Consider the following 21,608-nt stretch of genomic DNA (forward strand, 5'->3'; position numbering starts at 1 on the left):
TTGCTGTGGAATTTCCCCTTTAAAACATTACCTTACCGTTTACAGGATTTGTCTTGTGGCCTCAAATTTTTGTTGGTAACCCAAAATGCATTGCTAAAGACAGTACTTAACTGTTAAACACAAAAACGACATTTTAGTGTTCAAGATTGGCCGTAAATTTACAGCAATTTTTTTACAGTGTAGGTCACTGGAGTATAAGTCGCATTTTGGGGGGAAATTTACTTGACGTATCTGTTCTATGTGTTGGATTTTATCATCTTGAAAGGCAATTTAAAAAAAATACAATAGAGAACAACATGCTGAATAAGTGTACAATATGATAATGTTACATGATGCATGAACACCGAAATGCGAACGTGGCCGGTATGTTAACGTAACATATCTATTAAGAGTTATTCAAATAACTACAGCATAAAGAACACGCTAACAAGTTTACCAAACCATCAGTGTCACTCAAACACCAACATAACATGTGAAATGATATAATGTGTTAATAATTTCACACATAAGTCGCTCCAGAGTATAAGTCGCACCCCAGCTAAACTATGAAAAAAACTGCGACTTATAGTCTGAAAATACGGTAAGTATAAATATTGAGAAACTATTTTATAAACAACTATAGTATACTGTACAGAAAGTAATTTCGGAACATTTTTGGATTGTGGTGTGCCGCGAGACTTTTTCAAATGTAAAAATGTGCCGTGACTCAAAAAAGGTTGAAAAACACTGTATAAGGGAACGACTTTGAATTTCTTTGATGCCGCTGCTCATGGAGACTCATATACAGTATGTCTAAGGGAGGTGCCTGTTTTGGTTTTAGGTCGCTCACGGCTTTGGTTTTGAAAATATTTGAATTTGAAGTTTTTGAAAATAGCCCACCTACAGAGCGGCCCTGCGCCCCATTTCTTGTCAACTGAAAGTGAAGTCTATGACCAAACAAGAACAAACAGTAAAGAGCACTGAAGATATGAAATGCTAAGACAAGGAACTATGACCACACATATGTAGCGTTTGGCTTTGGCTTTTAATACAGTGGGAGACGAGGAAAGACCAGTCTGTTTACTGTGTCTAAAAATGATTGTAGCGGACAGCTGCAAGCCAAATCAATTAAGACGTCCAGGTTGCTCCTCAGAATGTCCAGGAGCTCAGTGATGCCTTGGTCCAGATCTGGGAGGAGATCCCCCAGGACACCCTCCATCATCTCATTAGGAGCATGCCCAGGCATTGTAGGAGGGTCATACAGGCACGAATAAAGAATAAAGTATTTGATAAAAATATTTCATTTAGAGCTACAATGTTGTACTTCCTTTTTTTTAGCAGTGTATTTGATCCAAATAAATACCAAATATTCAAAAATATTTTATGTAGTGTTTTTGTTTTTCAATCAGTTAATCTAAACGAGGATGTTATAGAATGTATAATGTAATAATGTGTAAAAGATGGAAAGTAACATCAGTTACTTTGCTGAGAAACTAATTACTAGGTAAATGGGATACTAACTCAATTACTTTTTAGAGAAGTAACTTGTAACTGTAACTAATTATTATTTTTAAAGTAAGATTATCCACACTGGTTATGAGACAAAAGTATACCACTGCATTGCTGAGAACATGTGGTTTTATATCTGGGTTGTTGTGCTTCAATGGCAGACAGCAAAAGTGAAAGCTGCAGCCATCTGTTCCTGCAAAAGGCTTACAATACACCCACACAAACGCAGAAAAATCAACAAAAGGGCCTCTAGCAGGACACCACTTCCAGACATAGACAGGTGGGAGTCAAACTGTATCTAGTAGATGCATTTTCCTATATGAAATCCACAGTGTACAATATCTATTAAGTATATCCCAGAGCAGAGAGAAGCAAGGCTAGGGACCCTTTTCCTAGACCAATAAACTTAGCTGTTGCAAGCTGCCATTACGCCTGACAACCTTGAAAACATTTCAGACAACTTTGCACAAGTGTCTTTAACAGATAATTTAACAACTTAATTATAGCCATGTAGAGGCGATCACATTACATAAATCATTATATTCTTATTCAGATTTACAGTATATAGAATAACCTGGTGTTTTATTTTGTTTGCAATGAAAAAACACAAAAGAGAATCAAAAAAATAAATAATTATCATTTTACACAAAACTCCCAAGATGAGCCGGAAAAAAGACAAAATAACTGTGAGCAACCGCTTCCGGTATCTATCAATGTTTTTTTTTTTACAATGCTCTGCTGGAATTTTAGACCATTCTTCTTTGGCCAACTGCTCCAGGTCTCTGAGATTTGAAGGGTGCGTTCTCCAAACTGCCATTTTCAGATCTCTCCACAGGTGTTCTATGGGTCATTGCTGGCCACTTTAGAAGTCTCCAATGCTTTCCCTCAAAATATTTTCTAGTGCTTTTTGAAGTGCGTTCTGGGTCATTGTCCTGCTGGAAGACCCATGACCTCTGTGGGAGACCCAGCTTTCTCCCACTGGGCCCTACATTATGCTTCAAAATGTGTTGGTAGTCTTCAGACTTCATAATGCCATGCACACGGTCAAGCAGTCCAGTGCCAGAGGCAGATAAGCAACCCCAAAACATCAGGGAACCTCCGCCATGTTTGACTGTGGGGACCGTGTTCTTTTCTTTGAAGGCCTCGTTTTTTTTTCTCCTGTAAACTCTATGTTGATGCCTTTTTCCCAAAAGCTCTACTTTTGTCTCATCTGACTAGAGAACATTCTTCAAAAACGTTTTTTGCCTTTCTCAGGTAAGTTTTGGCAAACTCCAGACTGAATTTTTTACATCTCTGTGTCAGAAGTGGGGTTGAAATCTCTCGTCAATTTTCCTTTTCCGTCCACATCTCGGGAAGTTAGCCACAGTGCCATGGGCTTTACACCTATTTTTTTGTTTTGTTTTTTTCTTTTTTTTATCCTGTCCTGTTCAGCTGTTTGACACGGAGAATGGAAGTCTAAGTGCCCGAATAGTCTGATAGATAATCAGTTTTAATGTTTCACATTGAGAGTCTGACATACTCCCTTTGTGATCATTCAACATACCTCATTTATTATGACAAAACAGTGAACAGGAAGGGGTTATGGGGGAACAGAAGAAAAGAAACACAAGAGAAGAAAGAGAAGAAACACAAACAACAACAAGAAATACTTTGAACGCCTAACTACACTAACTACTAATATGTTGGTGCTATCGTCAGCTAAATGTATTTCCGGTTGACACCATGTGGGGGGCCTGTTGACCAGGGAAATAGGGGGAAGAAGGTGGGGGAGTCTATAAGCTAAGTGATAGAAAGGGGTAGAGTGTACACAAATCATCTCTGTGATCTGGAACCCAGTAATCGTGTGAATCCCTTGTGAGTGTAAGCCCGCTGGCGACCGACCCTACGCCGCCCCATCGCCAATCCCGGCACCGGGACCCCCCACCCGAGTGCGCCCAATAACATCCAGCCGCACGGAGGGCGGTTCCGGGGGGGCAGCGCAGCCCATCCCTCCTCCTGCAGCCCAGCTAATGAGCCCTCCCCGCCCCCCCACCCCGGAATCCAGGGTGGTCCCTTGGGCCACCCGCGCGCCCATCTACCGACCCTCGGGGATGGCAAGAGTATGACGCACCACCAACCCCACAGCAACCCCGTCCGCCCACCCAGTTAGAGAAGAGAGGGGAAGGCGGAGGCAGGAGAACGCTGAGGAGCCGCCGTGGGGCGACGCGAGACCGGAGCCCCGACCTCCCCCCACTCCCGCGGCTGGCAGCCCAGGCAGAGAGGAGGCCACGCCTCGGGAGCCATGCCATAGAAGAACGTGTGGGACCCACCTACCACCCTATTACTGTGGCTGCCAGGTTCCCGGCTGGCAGCCATAACCCAGCACCGTGATGGGATTATGAGGGGAGGGTAGCGCAATGTATGCATTAAAATAGGAGATCTTGGCTTGGGGCAGTGGGACCGCAGCATGGAAATTCAGCCCAGCTGCCTGTCCCACCGCCCTTTGCCATAGCTCTCCTGTGGAGTGTGATTGTGTGTGGTGCGTTTAAAAAGGTGCAGGGATGGTAGGGCCTGCCGTGAGGAGGTAACCATGAGGCACCCCCCCTCTTCTTTCTTTTCTCCATGCACAATGTAAAACACAGAAGTACACAGGACAGAGGTTGAGTCAATTTGAATCCATTTTAACTGGCTGCAAGTGTGATTTAGTTATTGCCACCACCTGTTATGTGCCACAGGTAAGTAACAGGTGCTGTTAATTACACAGATTATAGAAGCATCACAGTATTTTTCAAAAGGTTGTCAATGCTTTTGTCCGGCCCATTCTTGGAGTTTTGTGTAAAATGATATTATTTTACCCATTCTCTTTTGTGTTTTTTCATTGCAAGCAAAATCAATGAAGATATTACTACCAAAGCATTTGTAGTTGCAATCATTTTCTGGGAGAAATTGAGCATTATCTGACAGAATTGCAAGGGTGCCAATACTTTTGGCCAGCAGTGCAGAAGCCCAAAGCATATTATTGCTACACTTTAAAAAACAACTTCTGGTAAAACCACAATCCCCTCTCATCCAATTCTGCTCTGTGAACTCTCAATGACCCCCATATGTTGTGTGCCATACAAGAGACACTTACATTAATGTGTTTCTATCACACTGTGATAATTGTGAGACCTCTTTAACACATGACAAACCACTGGAACCACAATACCATCACGTCCTAATTAGTATTCTTGGAGCCTGTTCTTATCTCAATAATCAGGCTGCCCGCTTTCATTTCCTGTTAAACAAATGTAACTGTTAATTAATTGTGTCATAATACAATGAAAAAGTCATTTACAGCACCTACCTTCTGGATTAGCTAAGGTGAAAGTGCATCATAGGTCATCCGTGCAGACTAACAAAGAGGGTCAAAATACTGGTAATTGACTTGTGATAGTGTTCCATTGTGCTATGATAGCTAAACATGAAGGATGATTGGATCTTATAACAGACTGAAATAGGAAATTAATGTAAACTCTTTTACCCTTTTGTATCTAGAAGATTTCAGATGCTATCAAGGTATAATCTACAACTCAGAGGTACAAGTGATGCACTTGAATATCAAGTTTGTTTTAAGAAATTAAGTTATGTCTGGTGACCAGTGTTGTAAATAACGGTGTTAGAGTATAACAGCGTTTCTAGAGGCATTATTTCTTTCAGTCCTGAGTAATCTAATTAATTACTTTTCCCATTTTTGCTATTAACGGCGTTAGAGTATAACGATGTTTCAAGCTGCGTTATTTTTTTTTCACTCGTGAGTAATCTAATTAACTACTTTTACCATCTTTGCAACGACATTTCCATTACTGAGGATGTGAAGGTGCGCGTTACTACAATTTGGTTGAATGAAACGCGAGTTGTTTGATTTTGCCACAGCTTCCTAGAAGAGAGAGGAGCAGGAGGAGCGGTGACACCATTGCAAACGCGATGATGATGGGCTAGGTGGCATGGAGCATTAGCATAGCAATCGCATTATTGTTAGCATGGCGAGCGTCATCTCAAACTCTCGGGCAACTGTTGTTTTACATACAGTTTGTGGTGTCCAGGTGGGTACAATTAATTAAAGAAAATGTACTGTTTTCCAGCTGAGTGTGCATTATCATCACCAAGTTGGTGTTGTCCTTGTAGACGCTACAATATAATAATTGTTCTATTTATTTTTATTTATTTATTTATTTCATTACCAAAAACGGTCAATTGCCTTAAACTTTTCTTGAACGACGTATCCATGAACCTTATGTAATGTTTTTTTAATCAAAACAACAAGAGCAAAGATAGGAAAGCCAGAAGATTCAGAGCATTACCAGCATATTGAAAAATATATCAATATATATTAGGGGTGTGACGATACACACAAACAGCTCTTACTCTTACAATAAGATACCTGAGTTACTAACACAATTACTTTTTGGGAGAAGTAATTTGTAACTGGAACTAATTACTTCTTTAAAGTATGATCAACAACACTGCTGGTGACTAAAGTGTAATGTTTTTTTCCTACAACAGATTTTTATACTTACACACAGTGTTGTTAATAATGGCGTTAGAGTATGACGCCGTTACTAACGGCATTATATTTTTCAGTAGTGAGTGATCAAATTAATTACTTTTCTCATCTTTGCAACGGCGTTACCGTTACTGATGGGTGCTTTAGTGCATTACTGCAAAGGGGTTGAATGATGTCTTGTCTGAGAGAAACAGAGAGAGCAAAGCAGGAGGGAAGGGAGTTGTGCCGCCGATGCAAACGCGATGCTATAGGTGGCTCCAATAATACCTGACTGCAGCCGACAGCCTACAAACTACGCCCACATAAAATAATTCCTTTAACCAAAAATGCTCGTGCAGCCTTTACTGGCTCAAACCTGGCTCAGCCTGTTACCCGTTTTAAGCAAACTGCTGGAGAAAATTGTGTTCAGTCAGATACAATCCTATTTTTCATTGAACAATTTAATGAGTAATTACCAACATGCCTATAGAGTAGGATACTCGACTTCTACTGCACTCACACAAATGACAGAGGACTGGCTAACTGATATGGACCAACAGAACATAATAGGAGCAGTTCTATTAGATCTAAGTGCTGCTTTCGATGTCATCGACCACAATATATTACTTAATAAACTTAGGTGCTATGGCTTTACTCCATCTGCTGTAGCTTGGATTTAAAGTTATCTGACCAGTAGAACTCAGAAAGTTATGTTCAATGGGTGCTTCTCAAATGCACAACAAATACATTACGGAATTCCGCAAGGTTCTTCACTGGGGCCGCTGCTCTTCTCTATTTTTACAAACGACCTCCCACTTGTTTGTAAAAATGCGACCGTGTGTATGTTTGCTGATGACTCAACACTCTATAAATCTGCCAAAACAGTGGAGGAAATCACCTCAGCCCTTAACCAAGAGCTACAGTTGGTGTTCACTTGGATCACTGACAACAAAATGGTTCTGAACATATCAAAAACTAAGAGTATTATTTTTGGGACGAAACATTCATTAAGATCCAAACCTCAGTTAAACCTTGTACTAAACAATGTGGTTGTAGAGCAGGTACAAGAAACCAAGCTCCTAGCGATAACTTTAGACTGCAATTTATCATGGTCAACACACATTGATTTGTTAGTGCAAAAGATGGGTAGGAATATATCAGTCGTAAAAAAATGTTAACCCTTTTCAACACCTCAGTTGACAAAACAGGTCTTGCAGACCCTTGTATTGTCACACCTGGACTACTGTTCGGTGGTCTGGTCAGGTGCAACAAAGACAAACCTACAGAGGCTCCAACGAGTACAAAACAGAGCGGCCAGGCTTGTGTTTAAAAGCAGCCAGAGAGCCAACACAGACAACATGCATGACAAACTGTCTTGGCTGAAAGTTGATTCAAGGCTGCGAGTATCTCTTCTCTCTTTTCTGAAAAACATCATGACATTGAGCAAACCAGGCAGTGTGTTTAAGCATTACACTCTGAGCTCAACTCTGCACTCATACCCAACCAGACATGCTATTAGCGGTAACTATACCATACCTATCATGAAAACTAACTTAAAACAATGTACAATACTATGTAGAGCTATGATTGAATTGAATGCCCTCCCAGACCAAATTTTAAAAACTCAAAATAAAGCTAATTTCAAGAAACAAATAAAGCAGTACTTTAGGGTCAAATGTATATGATCACTGATGTAATTTGTAATGTAAGCCTCTTTGTTGTTGTTGACTTATATATTACCTCTTATATTGTCTATTTACCTCCTTACTAACTTTCTTCTGTCTTTATGTTAGTATGTTGAATTATGTTTGTTTTAGTGTGTAAATTTTTCAAGATAAGAATTCTTTCTTTTATATACAGTATAGCCTATGTTGATTAGTATGTTGATGTTTTGTCTGTATGTTTTGTGTGGACCCCATGAAGGGTCCTCCATAGATTAGTATGTTGATGGTTTGTCTGTTTTATATTTTGTGTGGACCCCAGGAAGAGTAGCGGATGTTTTCATCAGCTAATGGGGATCCTAATAAAAATACAAAAAATACAAATATATTATGGTATGGTAGATATCACATGTACAGTATATAGAACTCGGTGCGAAATGACAGACTCAGCGGCTTTAGCAAACAGCCGACATTTCAAAGCAGTGGACTTCTCGGGAAGGCTCCGTTGTAGCGAACCTAAGTAAATTTTATCTAAAATACTCCAAAATGGGCAAAATCTTGACCTGAATCTATCTTTAAATGATGAAACACTTTTAAAACTTTCACATGTCAAAAGTAGACAAAAGGGAACTAATGCAATAACGGGAGCAATTTTAACAACTTTAACAGTTGATTCACAACATTAAACGACTTCCAAACATAGCAAATGCTACAATCTAGTTCTCGCAATATCCGCAATACCCCTGTGTAGGAGTAGGAACCTCTTGGTACCTCACGATACGATACGATTTGCGATACAAAGCTCACGATAACGATGATCTGACGATATAGCCATACAACGATTATCGATACATTGGTCAGGGAATCATTCTAGGATATTCTACAAACAACTAATAAACAGAAAAACAAGCTTCTGCTGTGAATATGAAAGAGTTTATCACTAGTAGACGTCCAATCCATTTGAACTGGGAGGATGGCAGCAAATAAACATTCGTTCATTTGCTGCCATCCCTGCCACTTCGAACGGATAGAACGTCTATGTCCATCAGTGGCAGCCAATGCCAGGCAATGAGGTAATTTTGGGCCCTTTAAGGTCATTTACCTTTTGATTTTTAGTTACTTCTAGTTGATTTTGGGGTATTTTATGGGTCTCTTCCTGTTTACTTTGAGTTACAGTACAGGAAGTGACCTGGGAATCACCCAAATGAATAGGCAGTGACTCAAACACAACAGGAAATGACCTGTAAATGCCCTGAAAAATCAGACAAAATGACTGTGAATGCTCTGGTTTCGAATGAACGAAAGTTCCCAGTCTAAATGGATTGGGCGTCGAGTACCGTCAATGCAGCCTTAGAGTTAACTGAGACACCATTATGGTGGAAGATTTTGCGAGCAATTTGTTGGGTCATTTTTATTTTTTGTTTTTTAGACTTTGACACCTTTTTAAAACGCTATCTCGATTCTTGGCAGGAGCATATCGATAACCTATTGTGATACAAAGTATCACGATTTATCACCATTTCGATATTTTGTCACACTCCTACCCCTGTGTCTAGTTAAGTTTAGGGTAAAGAATTGGGTGAGGGCCTATTGTCCCAAAAACCCTTTGAACTTCAATACACAAGTCGCTCTTACTCTTACAATGAAGTTACCTGAGTTACTAACGCAATTCCTTTTTGGAGAAGTAATTTATAACTTGAATTACTTTTTTAAGGTATGATTTACAACACTGCTGGTGACTAAAGTCTAATATTTTTTTCCTACAAGAGATTTTTATACTTACACACAGTGTTGTTAATAATGGCGTTAGAGTATGACGCCGTTACTCATGGCATTTTTTTCAGTAGTGAGTAATCAAATTAATTACTTTTCTCATCTTTGCAATGGCATTACCTTTACTGAGGGGTGCTTTAGTGCGTTATTGCAAAGGGGTTGAATGATGTCTTGTCTGAGAGAAACAGAGAGAGCAGAGCAGGAGGGAAGGGAGTTGTGCTGCCGATGCAAACGCGATGCTATAGGTGGCTCCAATAGTACCTGACTGCAGCTGACAGCCTACAAACTACGCCCACATGATGCTACGGTAGATATCACATGTATATAGAAGTAGGTGCGAAATGACAGACTCAGCGGCTTTAGTAAACAGCCGACATTTTAAGCAGTAGACTTCTCAGAAAGGCGGTTTTAGTGAACCTTCCTAGTGAACCTATGTAACTTTTTATCTAAAATACTCCTAAAATCGGCAAAATCTTGACTTGATCTTTAAATGATGAAACCGTTTCACATGTCGAAAGTAGACAGAAGGGAACTAATGCAATAACGGGAGCAATTTTAACAACTTTAACGGTTGATTCGCAACATTAAATGACTTCCAAGCATAGCAAATGTTACAATCTAGTTATCACAATATCCGCAATACCCCTGTGTCTAGTTAAGTTTCAGGTAAAGAATTGGGTTAGGGCCTATTGTCCCAAAAATCTTTCAAACTTTAATTAGTGTAACCTATTTTTTTTTTTTTTTTTGGAATGAAAAAAACAAAACAGTTCAATTCAATCAGTTAATATAAACATATTTGATGTGAAAGAGATTATAGAGTGGATCATGTAATAACATGTAAAACATGAAAAGTAACGCTGGTTACGTTGCCAAGTAACCAATTACTCTAACATTGAGGTAACTGAGTTACTAACTTTTTGGAATAAGTAATTTGTAACTGTAATTAATTACTTTTAAAAGTAAGATTAACAACACTGCTTGCACACAGCTAAATGTACAATGAACAACGGGAATGGGATACTACATAAAACAATTGAAAGATTCGAAAATTGTGCATGATCGTACAGTATATACTCATTTAACATGGTTAATAATTTTGTCATGAATCTGTCATCTATCAATACCGACTTTAGGTGAAAGACTACAACAGAGCCATCGAGTTGCCAGGCAAGCACAGGGCATGCAAAAAAGGCCTACAAACATGAGTATGTTACAGGAAATTAATCCATTGCTCTGATCGTTTTGGGGAATCCGGAAACTGCTTTATTTGCCTCCACTCCACATAGGGTTACCACCTACCCGGTTTAAGGACGGACACTGAGCCTTTTCAGTGATGTGTCCGGCGTCCGGCACAACGCATTAGCTGAACGCTATTTGTCCGACTTTTAAAGAAAATGGGCCACGATTCAGTTTATTTGACGCAACTCAGCCCCATGGTTGTCACAACTGGTCTGTAATTGGCCAAGAGTGGCTTCATTTAAAACGTCCAATATCATTGGTTCAATAAAATGTAAACAAAGCTTCACGTGTGGCTATCTGACGACATCATTTCCTCGTCGAGATTTTACAACAGTGCTAGCAAACATGCCACATCTTTTAACATTGAATGGACGAGAAAGCACATTTGCGTCATCAAAAGCAGTCAAGACTCGTTCCACGGTTCTGCATGCTTTGCCGGTGTGACGTGGACGTGAGCATCCGGCAAAGCAGTTGTAGAACGTCAAGCGCAAAGCGCAAAACATAAAAGAATGAGGCGAGCAGCGAGTGTATCGATATTGAAAAATATTTTTCTCATTGCCTCTGCAGCTGAATTACGAATTGTAAAGAGTTCGCTTCTTTTAAGCAGTTCTATGCTCATTGTTTTTATACAAAAAAAATATTGTTCTTAAGAATTTTGTTTGGTACAAATGTTCCTTGTTAATCCCGTGTTCTGCCAAAATATCCTACACGGGGCGAAACATCTACCAATGGCGAATTTGACACCCTTAAGTACTACTGTGCACTTTCAGCTTATTTTGTTCAGGTGAATATAGGAAGAACGTACTTAAAAGGCCTTAAGAAAATACTTTAACGCAGAGGTGGGTAGTAACATGGGTAGTAGCGTTACATGTACTCCATTACATTTACTTGAGTAAGTTGAGTTTTTCAGAAAAATGTACTTCTAAGAGCAGTTTTACGAAGCTATACTTTTACTTCTACTTGGATAGATTTGTGAAAAAAAAACAAAAAACAAAACGATACTCTTACTCCGCTACTTTGGGCTACACAAGAGTCGTTACATTTTTCCTCTTTATTCTACATATTAGATTTATTATCTTTTTTCCCAGTGATGCTAAGAGTAGACACGTGCCTGATGTATTACTTGGGTAGCGCTACCAATTTCACCAATGAGACATCGCAACAATAATGACATGACTCCATTATACCAATCAGACGCAAGCTTGCCATTCAATCTTCATGCCAGCCTGTTCAATCATGTGGTGTCTTTAAAGCATCGTAAAAAATGAAGTATTTGATATAGAGCGCTGCCCTCAACATGACTCGAAAGCGCGGATTCTAACCTCTGTCCTAGTTTCTATTTGGCACCGTTTGACCACAGAAAACTGGAGATATGATCCTTTTAATTAGAAAATACTAATTATGAAGGAACGCTTCACTATTTAAATTACTATTAAAGAACTAGTTTCTCCACCAGAGGGCAGTCATGCTCTTTGGATGAATAATGCTTCATTTATTGAATTTTTTTTCTTTTATCGGAATTCAATAATTTTTTTCATTTTTTTTGTATTTCTTTAGCTTAATGTGGTTATGTAATGGGTTATTGTACAGTATCATTATAACCATATTCCACATATATAACTAAAAAAAAACATTGTTTAAAAAAAAAAAAAAAAATAAAAAATACAAGCAGTTACTCACAATGTTACTCATGACTTGAGTATTCTTTTCACTAAATACTTTTTTACTCTTACTGGAGCACATTTTTTGGACGACTACTTTTACTTTTACTTGAGTAATGTTGTCTTGAAGCAACGCTACTCTTACTTGAGTAAAAATTTTGGCTACTCTACCCACCTCTGCTTAAACGTAATAATATCAAATAAGTGTGGTCTAAATACACTCCGTGACTAAAGCCACCACAAGAAAACACAATGTTTAAAAGCTATCAGAGAAAAACACGCCAAAGTATTTTGAGGCAATTGAAAGGTAAAAAAAGACTCAATAAAACAAAAACAAGTACAGTACTCGCTGCTTTTAACTGATGACTTGACTGTATTGACTGATGAACTGGCATCGATTGATTGAGGACGTTTCGCCATGTAGGATATTATGGCAGAACACTGTTTCAAAATAAGATTTGTTGTTGGGCCCGTTGCAATTTGTCAAATTGACCTTTGGTATTTTTTACTATTAAGTTACACAAATATATGATCTATAAAACGTGCAAAAATTTTACTGTTGATGAAAATACACTACAAGTCTGATGTATGTATGTATTTATTTATTTATTTAATATGTCCTCCATTTTGACTTCATGGAAGTGGTCACCCTAATTCCACATGTGTTACTATTAGACGTGTGCATGATGGAATTGATAAAAATGGACAATTTAGTGCTAACTAAATTTTATTTTTTCACTGATTGCATTGGAGCTCTCAGTTGCAAAAGTCATGGATTCATAAGTACCTGACACAGGTCCCTCCATTCAAACAAGGAAGGTGCTGGCAAACAGGTGGGTCACAATTCTTGATGTTTCTCCCTCTCACGGTCTCACCCACCAAAGAAACGTCCTTTGAGTTGACCTGAAGTTGCTGGATGCATCCAATAAATCTCGCTCCTTTTGCAAACCCGACGTGCAATTCCCAATGGGTGGAAACAAGCCCAAGAAAAATGGGCCCAAATGTTCTCTGCAAAAAGAAAAAAAGGTAGGAAGCCACTGATCATAAATATTGTTTATTCAAGAATGCGAAATCAAAAATTATATGCTGTAACAATTCATTATTGTTATTATTACAACACGCACTCATCCTGATAAAAGACGAGGCATACCAAATACCAATGCATATAAATACTGAACGGTTTCTATTTTTTGGAGAATTTATTGAAGCTAATGATATACGATTACAATATGTCAACTAATTGTGAACAAATGGATCTGCAGAAAGAGCATAGCAAAAGATAATTTTCTGTTATTATCACATACATCCATCTTACGGGTTTAATAGCCAATGTTGAATAGTTTTCTCTTCATCACTCCTTAATTCTCATATAGGCCCTATTGCAGATTGATGCTTCTATCAATAAGTGTTCCATTTTAGGTTGTGGATAATGGTCTTTTATGTTAATAAAACATCTTTGTGATGGAATGGGCACATTCTACTACGTATTTACATTCTTGTCGCAAAAGTGGATAAACCATTTGCAAAACCTTCCATACAAATTAAAGATTTTAGATTTTATAATTCTTATTGTTTACAGAAATTGCTATTAAGTCGGAGTACAGGTAGTCCCCGGGTTAGGAACAAGTTCCGTTTCTACACTGGTGACGTAACCCGAATTTCCGCGAAAATCGGAATTCACACTTTTAGTACCCCTAAATACCTCATAAATCTCAAAGTAACTATCCAAAAACATGTATTATATGTCATTGTACTGTCCTCGCCAGGATAATGGACCTAAGTCCTAGTAGACAGCGAGCTAAGCTCCCATAATGACGATGTCAGACATCCGTGTGGTTTAACCCTTGAGAGTCGGAGGACGCGCCGGCGCGTCCTCAGCGCACGTAGTCTTTGAAGCGCCCTCACGTTTTAATTACGTCCCCCACATGCCTTTGGTTGGTCTCGTTTTAAAGTGCGGAAGTTGCGGTTTACTCTCGTTATTATTTGAAGTCAATCGACCAACTAGAACGTGAGATATTGTCATTTAAGTTTTATAGTTTTATTGTCCTCTCAAAAAAACATTAAAACGCTGCATGGATCATTTGTTTATGTCTATATTTCCATCATTTTTTGTCCTTTTTCAAAACGGAAGCTCCATGAAAAAAACACAAATCAAACGAACCCTTTCGAAGTCACAGTGGAAGCACAAAATGCGTTTTATTTTTTTGAATAAATATAACTGCCGTGCGAGGTTCTACCGAACGAGAGGGAGGAGTGTTCTGAAGCAGCGAGGTGGCGAGCGACGGCCATTTGGATCGAGCAGTGACTTTGTGTGACTTTGATAATGAACGGAAAACTAAATTTAGCGCAAGCAATTGTGCTCTTAGATCAACTTGAGGAAAAGCATGGTCCAAATTCGTCATCATCGTCTTCTTCGGAAGAGTCCTTGAGTGAAGATAGTGACGGATTTGAACACGTGGGTGACGCCATCCACGAGCAGAGGTAAGCCAACTCACTCTTTTTTTTTTATGCTGAAAAAGTTTCTTTTGAAAGTTTCATTTGATATTGCAAGACAAAGTTAATTTTGATGCAATATAAGTGTGTGTTTGTGTATATAATAATAAAATGTGCATACCAGATCAAAGTCGTACGTGCACTGTGGGTATCCCAGGCAGGAATTTATAATTTGTGGTGTTCTTCTTTCTATATGAAGATTAGGGATGTAGCACATATTCAGCTATGATATTCTTTCTATTGTCATACATATAGATTTCCATTATTATTTATTGCTGTATATATTTTTATTTTATACTTTATTATTTTCATAAATACTGACTTTTTTTCATGTACATTTATAGTGACAATGAAAGTAAAGTGAAATGAAAATGGAAGGGTGGAAGGAGGACCGACACCCCATGGAAGTGTGAGCTGTGTGATGTAGCCCTGTGTCTAATTCCAGGACGAAACTGCTTTTCGGAGTGGCAAGCCTGACAAAAATTTAACTTGTTTATTGTAAATATTTTTGAAAATACTTTTTTCCCCAATGTTATATATATATATATATATATATATATTTTTTTTCCCCACAATTTGTGTATATAAATGTGTGTTCAAGAAGCTTGATTGTGTGTACATAGTTTTCATCAGGTGATGGGCCGCAATACCTAAACTCGTAAAGAGATGGCCTCTAAACACTTTTTGTGTTAGATGGTATATATTTTTTCACTGTTCTTCACGGTTTGGTCTGCTGTATATAACCTGTTTTGACTAGAGCATGTATAAAGGCAAAACACGCCTATGGCTATACCTGTTGTTTATGTTGAATTGTCAAATATAAGACTATTTATTCTAAATTTTTTTGGTTGAATGTTCATCCTAACATGTTGAATAAATATTGCAAAGTTTCAAAACGGTTCGTTACGCATGTTTGGTTGTCAATTGGACATCAATATTAAAAATTTTGACAAAACGATTTTGGAATTTTTGGTCTTTTTGGGCCCAAAATGATGATTTATAATTGGTTAGTGAAGGAAACAACAGTTTGGACATGAAGTTCAAGGTGTCACAAAAAAAGGGACCAAACCAGGCCATCGTAAACAATTCTTTCTTTGAAATATAAAGGCAACTTCAAAGGCATGCAAAATCAGACAAAATAGGCCCAGACCTTAAAGGGTTAATGATTTTATTCAGCTGCTCATGAGATCAACACTTAATAAAATAAAATTAAATCAGTTCCATCTTCATTAACAGCAATTGAAATTTGTGTTTTTAACTAGCTGCTGATACAACAATAACAATCCACACAAAAAATTAGCATGTTTCAGTCCGCACATCATCAAAAGACACCACATAAACTCGCCCCAAGTATTCGAACAAAATTGAAAACGCACAATGAACAGTACAAAAGGTGTTCTATTCAAGTGTTGTCTCTGTGAATGCTTCACAAGCAAGAAATGTGCGCGCAGGCTTGCCGCTGTGATCTCTTCCCTCTCTCTCTCACTTGACTGTGCGACTTCTTCGTGGGAGCAAATGCGCTCTTCCTCTTGTGTGCGCGTGTGCTCCTTTGTGTGCGCAAATACGTTCTTCGTGTGTACATGAACTCTCACTGCTATTAACACTACCTGCTCTACGCTTCTTGCGGCAAGATGGAAGCATGCGTCACATACAAAAAGTCAACATTATTAAAAAAATAAAAAAAAAATTTTTAAAGACTCCGGCGTCGTAAAGTCGAAATCATGTAAGTCATGTACGTCATAACCCGGGGACTACCTTTATTTGAGTTTGGAAGCTGTGGGAAGGATTCTATTCTGAATGTTATTTTCAAATATATTTAGCTGTAGAAAAACTAGGGAAGTTCCAAAAAATCGATTATTAGATGCATCGCGATTCTACACGTAATGATTCATTTACCATTCATAAAAGGTTCAAAAACGATGATTTTCCGTCATAACTTTATGACAGCCACTCAAAGCGGAACGAAATTCAAGACATGTTTGCCGCCCAGACACCTTTAACGGACGCACACACAATGCTATGATGGAAGCTGCCAGTTACTGAACGAGAGATTTAATCCTTTTCAAAAGACTGGAAAATAAATTTGTGTATGAGACAGGCAGGGCGGTAAAGTTATCTATTAGAGCAAGAGGGGAAGAGAGGTAGTTCGTTGCTCCTTGACTTTTAGATGTCCAGCAGTAGTTTCAAGTCATGTCAATTGAAAAATGTCCTGAGTGTGTTGCTAAGACCCGTGTGCGTTTATAAGAGGTCAGTGCACGAACCCTATTTTACTGTTTAGCCTTTATTGTTATTGTTTTTGAGATGTTAACAGTTAGCACTGAGCGCTAAGCTAATTAGCTAATTTGCTAACGTGTATTTCAAATGCAGAACATGTAAAATCATGATTAAGTACAGCGGTAACAATACAAACAGTTTGTTTCCAGAAAATGTGGAATTCATTCCACTTGTGTAAATTATATCGTATTGTTGAGAGAAATAAGTAATGCCTTTAAAATGGCTAATGTTTTTGCATTTTCTTGTAAAGAAAATAAATAAAAAAGCTTGAGGGCAATTTTGATGTATGGGCATGTTTCCATCGTTCCTGTTGAATCATTAGGATATTTTAAATAAATGATGGATATAAATTTGATTGGCTACTTTATTAATTAGTAATGTACAGTACTATGCATCGATAATAGTGATAACCGTGATAACCGTGATCATTGTCAATACCGTGATCATCGTTCAATATTGGAATCATAGCACCCTGAATTGTAATCGAATCGAATCGTGGGGTGCCTAAGATGGCACACCCCTAAGAAATACCAACACCAAAACAATGATTTCGAACTTGTTTTATAAGCTTTCATCTGCAAATTAGGTTAAGAAATTGGCAGCCTTCGTATTATGTGTGTTGTCACTAGGGACAGGGGTGAAAGCGGGCTGAAACGGTCCGGAACAAAGTTCCGGTAGAAAATTGGGGGGTGGAATGGGCTTTGATCCCAAAAATATGACGTCAACTGTCAAACCTACATGAAAAAAAAACAAACTTCCAGGCTGCCACCAACACGCATCTACAAGCATACTAACATCAGATTTACATAGACAAGTGTTAACAACAGGCCTAATAAAGTGCTTATGTAGCGTCATCCGTTTCCACCTATATTTATTATTTATTTATTACACGGAGAGCACGGAGTTTCCCAGTGTGTGTCTGACGAGTCGCGTCGATGACCAGATGTGTGCATCGCTCAGCTAAACACCCTTCCTGGCCTGGACTCCAGTTGTCCGTTCAATGGGTGACATACTGACTTGTGATCAGAATGGATAGTTAGCTCTGATTGGTTCAAATGCATATACCGTATTTTCTGGGACAACAAAAAAGAAAAAAAAGAACAAACTTGTTGTATTACTGCAATAAAAAGGGGTAATGCAACAAAAAATTGATCAGATCTTTAAGAGAAGGGAACAGTTGAAGAGACTGCAAGAAATTCTAGCCACTTTCACCCCTGACTAAGGATGTCACGTGATTGGAAATCAGGCTCACCATGCCATTTTTCAGAGGATCGGAATCGGTTGAAAAGGATTGGGTTATTAATTAAAAAATATATTAAGATTTTCTGCTTCATGCTCGTACAGCCTCTCTCTCTTCTACTGCTTTTCTTGGTCAGCAGTTCCCTGGAGTTAGATATTTAAAGTTAACGATGACTGACCGAGGTGTAGCTTTGATCTAGCCAGAGAAGCTTGGTAGGCCCATGTGTGTTAAACATCGTTTAGCTTGTTAAACTCTAAGCGGTAGTGTGCTGTGGCAACTCATTTTGTTAGTGAAAGGCTGTTCTCAGCAGCGTGAGCGTCAAAGTGTGAGTGGATTTGAGTGTACTCACTCAATCAAGACAAGCATTTTTCAACGTTATTCTTGTTTAAAAATAATTACAATTTTGAAGGCGGCACGGTGGGACAGTAACATGTTTAAAACTTATTTTTCGGTATCGGATCGGGACTCTATCGGCAGATTCTCAAAATCTGGTGACTCGGAGTCGGGTGTAAAAATATGCAATTGGGACATCCCTAGTTGTCACACTTTTCCAGTACAAAGTGAATGAAGAGGGGCATGGTCTGAATCAATTCAAATATTTTGAAGGACAGCGTAGGGGTTGAATGATTAAAAGCCTACAGAATGTACCTAAAACAACAAGACCTTTGGTGAGGATTTCAAGGTTTGATTACATTACCCCTATGAGAGCCATCTTACACTGGCTACTGGTTCACTTCAGATGGGACTTTTAAGGTTTTGCTAGTTTCTTATAAAATATTACTGTATTTTTTGGGAATATAAGCCGTTACTTTTTTCCCTCTGTACCCTGTGGCATTTATAACAAAGCGGCTTATTCATGGATTTTTTTTCTTTTTTTTTAAAAGGAGCTTCATATTTTCTCATAGTTTCTATATATTTGTCATGGCTTGAGCTCCTTACATCATGTCTTTATTCAAGTTCCCCATGTGCTGTGGCACTTGTTGGGTCGTTGTCTATCCAAGTGTCTTTCCGAGAGTCAATATCAGTGTCCAAGCCCTAATGTTGATTCTTCCTCAAATAAGTTTTCGATTCCTGTTTTTTTTTTTGTTTGATCCCCGCTGCTTTTGTTTGTACTTTGTTTTTCAGTCTTTGTTTATTCAAGTATTTTTGAGTTCCCAGACACCCTGCCTTGCCTTTGCATTTTTGCCTCCTTGTTTCTCTGCATTTGTGTTCTCCATGCCCCCCTCCCATGACAATATTTTAAATTTCTTTTCGCTCCGTGATGATGTTGCCACTTAGGGTGCATTCAAAGTCTCTAACAACTAGGGAGAGTGTTCCATTTTCACAAGACTCTGGAGTTCCCGTGGGAAGCCGTGAGTGCACGTTGTGTATACTATTCTCCAAATGCACCGTTAGCTAGTGATAGCTCCATAGGGTCTGTTTGTGAGAAAACTAGATAATTTCAAGAAGATGGCGACCTGTTGTTAAGAGAAGACCTTCGCTGCCACTACAGAAGAATAACTGGCTTTGTACATTCCAATCTTGCTAACATAATGGAACTGTATGTTCTGTCCTGAAACCTACGTTCGCAATGTGCTGATTTTTGTGTGACAGATTTGAGAGCATTCTCTATTTGGGTTCCAACATTCTACAATGCAGTACATGTGGTAACCTAAATGGTTAAGGTAGGGCTTAGCATTTACAGTGTATCACAAAAGTGAATACACCCCTCGCATTTCTGCAGATAATTAAGTATATTTTTTCATGGGACAACACTGACAAAATGACACTTTGACACAATGAAAAGTAGTCTGTGTGCAGGTTGTATGATAGAGTTAATTTATTTTCCCCTCAAAATAACTCAAAATATCGTCATTAATATCTAAACCCCTGGCAACAAAAGTGAGTACACCGCATGGGAACTAAGTACATCCCTAAATGTCCAAATTGAGTTTAGTCCAAATTGAGTCTCTGGGAGACACTATAGGTGTTTAAAAGCAAGAACAAACAGACTGAGGAACAGGTTCTTTGCTAAAGCCATGTCCAATCTGAACTGCCATATGTAACACCACACCCAATGTCCAATATTCATTTACATGCAATATTCTATGTGCAATATTTACGTACGTGGAATATTAACCCGCAATATTCAATGCCTTCACTGTCAACTGCTGCTACTTCACTTCGATTGTTTGCACTGCCTGAACATATGACAATCTCATACACATTTATATTTATGTTAAAGTTTATACTTTTATACTTGCAAGTCACTTTGAGATTTTAACTTATCCTGCACTGTAAAGGGAGATGCTCCACAATTTTATTGTACAACTGTATAATGACATTAAAGGGCTATTCTATTCTATTCTATTCTATTCTATTCTATTCTATTCTATTCTATTCTATTCTATTCTATTCTATTCTATTCTATTCTATTCTATTCTATTCTTTAAAATAAGTCGATTAAGCTTATTTTCTGCAAGCTACTTTTCTTATTTCAAGAAATCTGAGTAAAATTCACTTTTTACTACTTAAAATTTCCTCACACTGGCAGATAATTTCACTTATCTCTAGTAGATTAACACTGAAAACAAGGGAATTTAACTAGTTTTATTTGTTCTTATTAAGCCCAAACATCTTTCAACAACATTTTTCACCTAAATAAAGAAAAATTTGCTTTCAAATAATGTTTTGAACAATTTGTGTTCTTGAATTAAGAACATGTCTGACACTTCAAAGTTTTTTTTTTTAAGATGAAATATACTAATTTATTGCTTAAACACAACATACAACACAATGTAACTTTTCAGTTTTGGTTGATTTTAGCAACGCCGGTGGACAAGAGCAGTAGTTTCTTTGCCTTAAGGAAGACTGCATTTCCCATGAGGACCAGTGCTGCATTCCTATGAGGACCAGCGCACACCCGCAGTGACGTAAAATCATCAATCAATTAAAAATCAATCTTCCGGTTGCCTGCAGATGGATTAAACAACATTTCTGTTTCCAGCGGCTGTGTGAAGGATGAATAGTAATAAGGTAATGAATCCAGTTGTGGCTAAACAATCGCATATGACTGTTCGCAGCCTGTGGCTTAGTGTAGCTAAAAAAAAATCGGCAGCACTGACGAGTCACGCCAGCGAGTGAAAGCCGGGCCAATGTTTATTCTGCATATCCTGGTAGCCTCCCTATATTTTCCTCCTCAGACAAAACTTTTTGTCTGTTGTTGCTCTGCCATCTTTGCAGAATTCGCGTGAGAGCGTACGCATCGACTTCTGTCTTTATAATGAACGGAGTAA

The 21,608-nt window shown here is 38.4% G+C and overlaps 1 protein-coding gene across 1 annotated transcript in view; it reads right to left on the bottom strand.

Moving 5' to 3' along the window:
* The window catches only part of eys (eyes shut homolog), a 522,745-nt gene that overhangs the window by 72,842 nt on the left and 428,295 nt on the right, over positions 1–21,608 (bottom strand). Inside the window, exon 43 of the mRNA XM_057847548.1 lies at positions 13,114–13,334. Coding sequence (XP_057703531.1) covers positions 13,114–13,334 — 221 coding nt within the window. The remainder of the gene's footprint in view (positions 1–13,113; positions 13,335–21,608) is intronic.

The sequence above is a fragment of the Corythoichthys intestinalis genome, chromosome 10, assembly GCF_030265065.1.
Source record: "Corythoichthys intestinalis isolate RoL2023-P3 chromosome 10, ASM3026506v1, whole genome shotgun sequence".
In the NCBI taxonomy this organism is placed as follows: Eukaryota; Metazoa; Chordata; class Actinopteri; order Syngnathiformes; family Syngnathidae; genus Corythoichthys; species Corythoichthys intestinalis.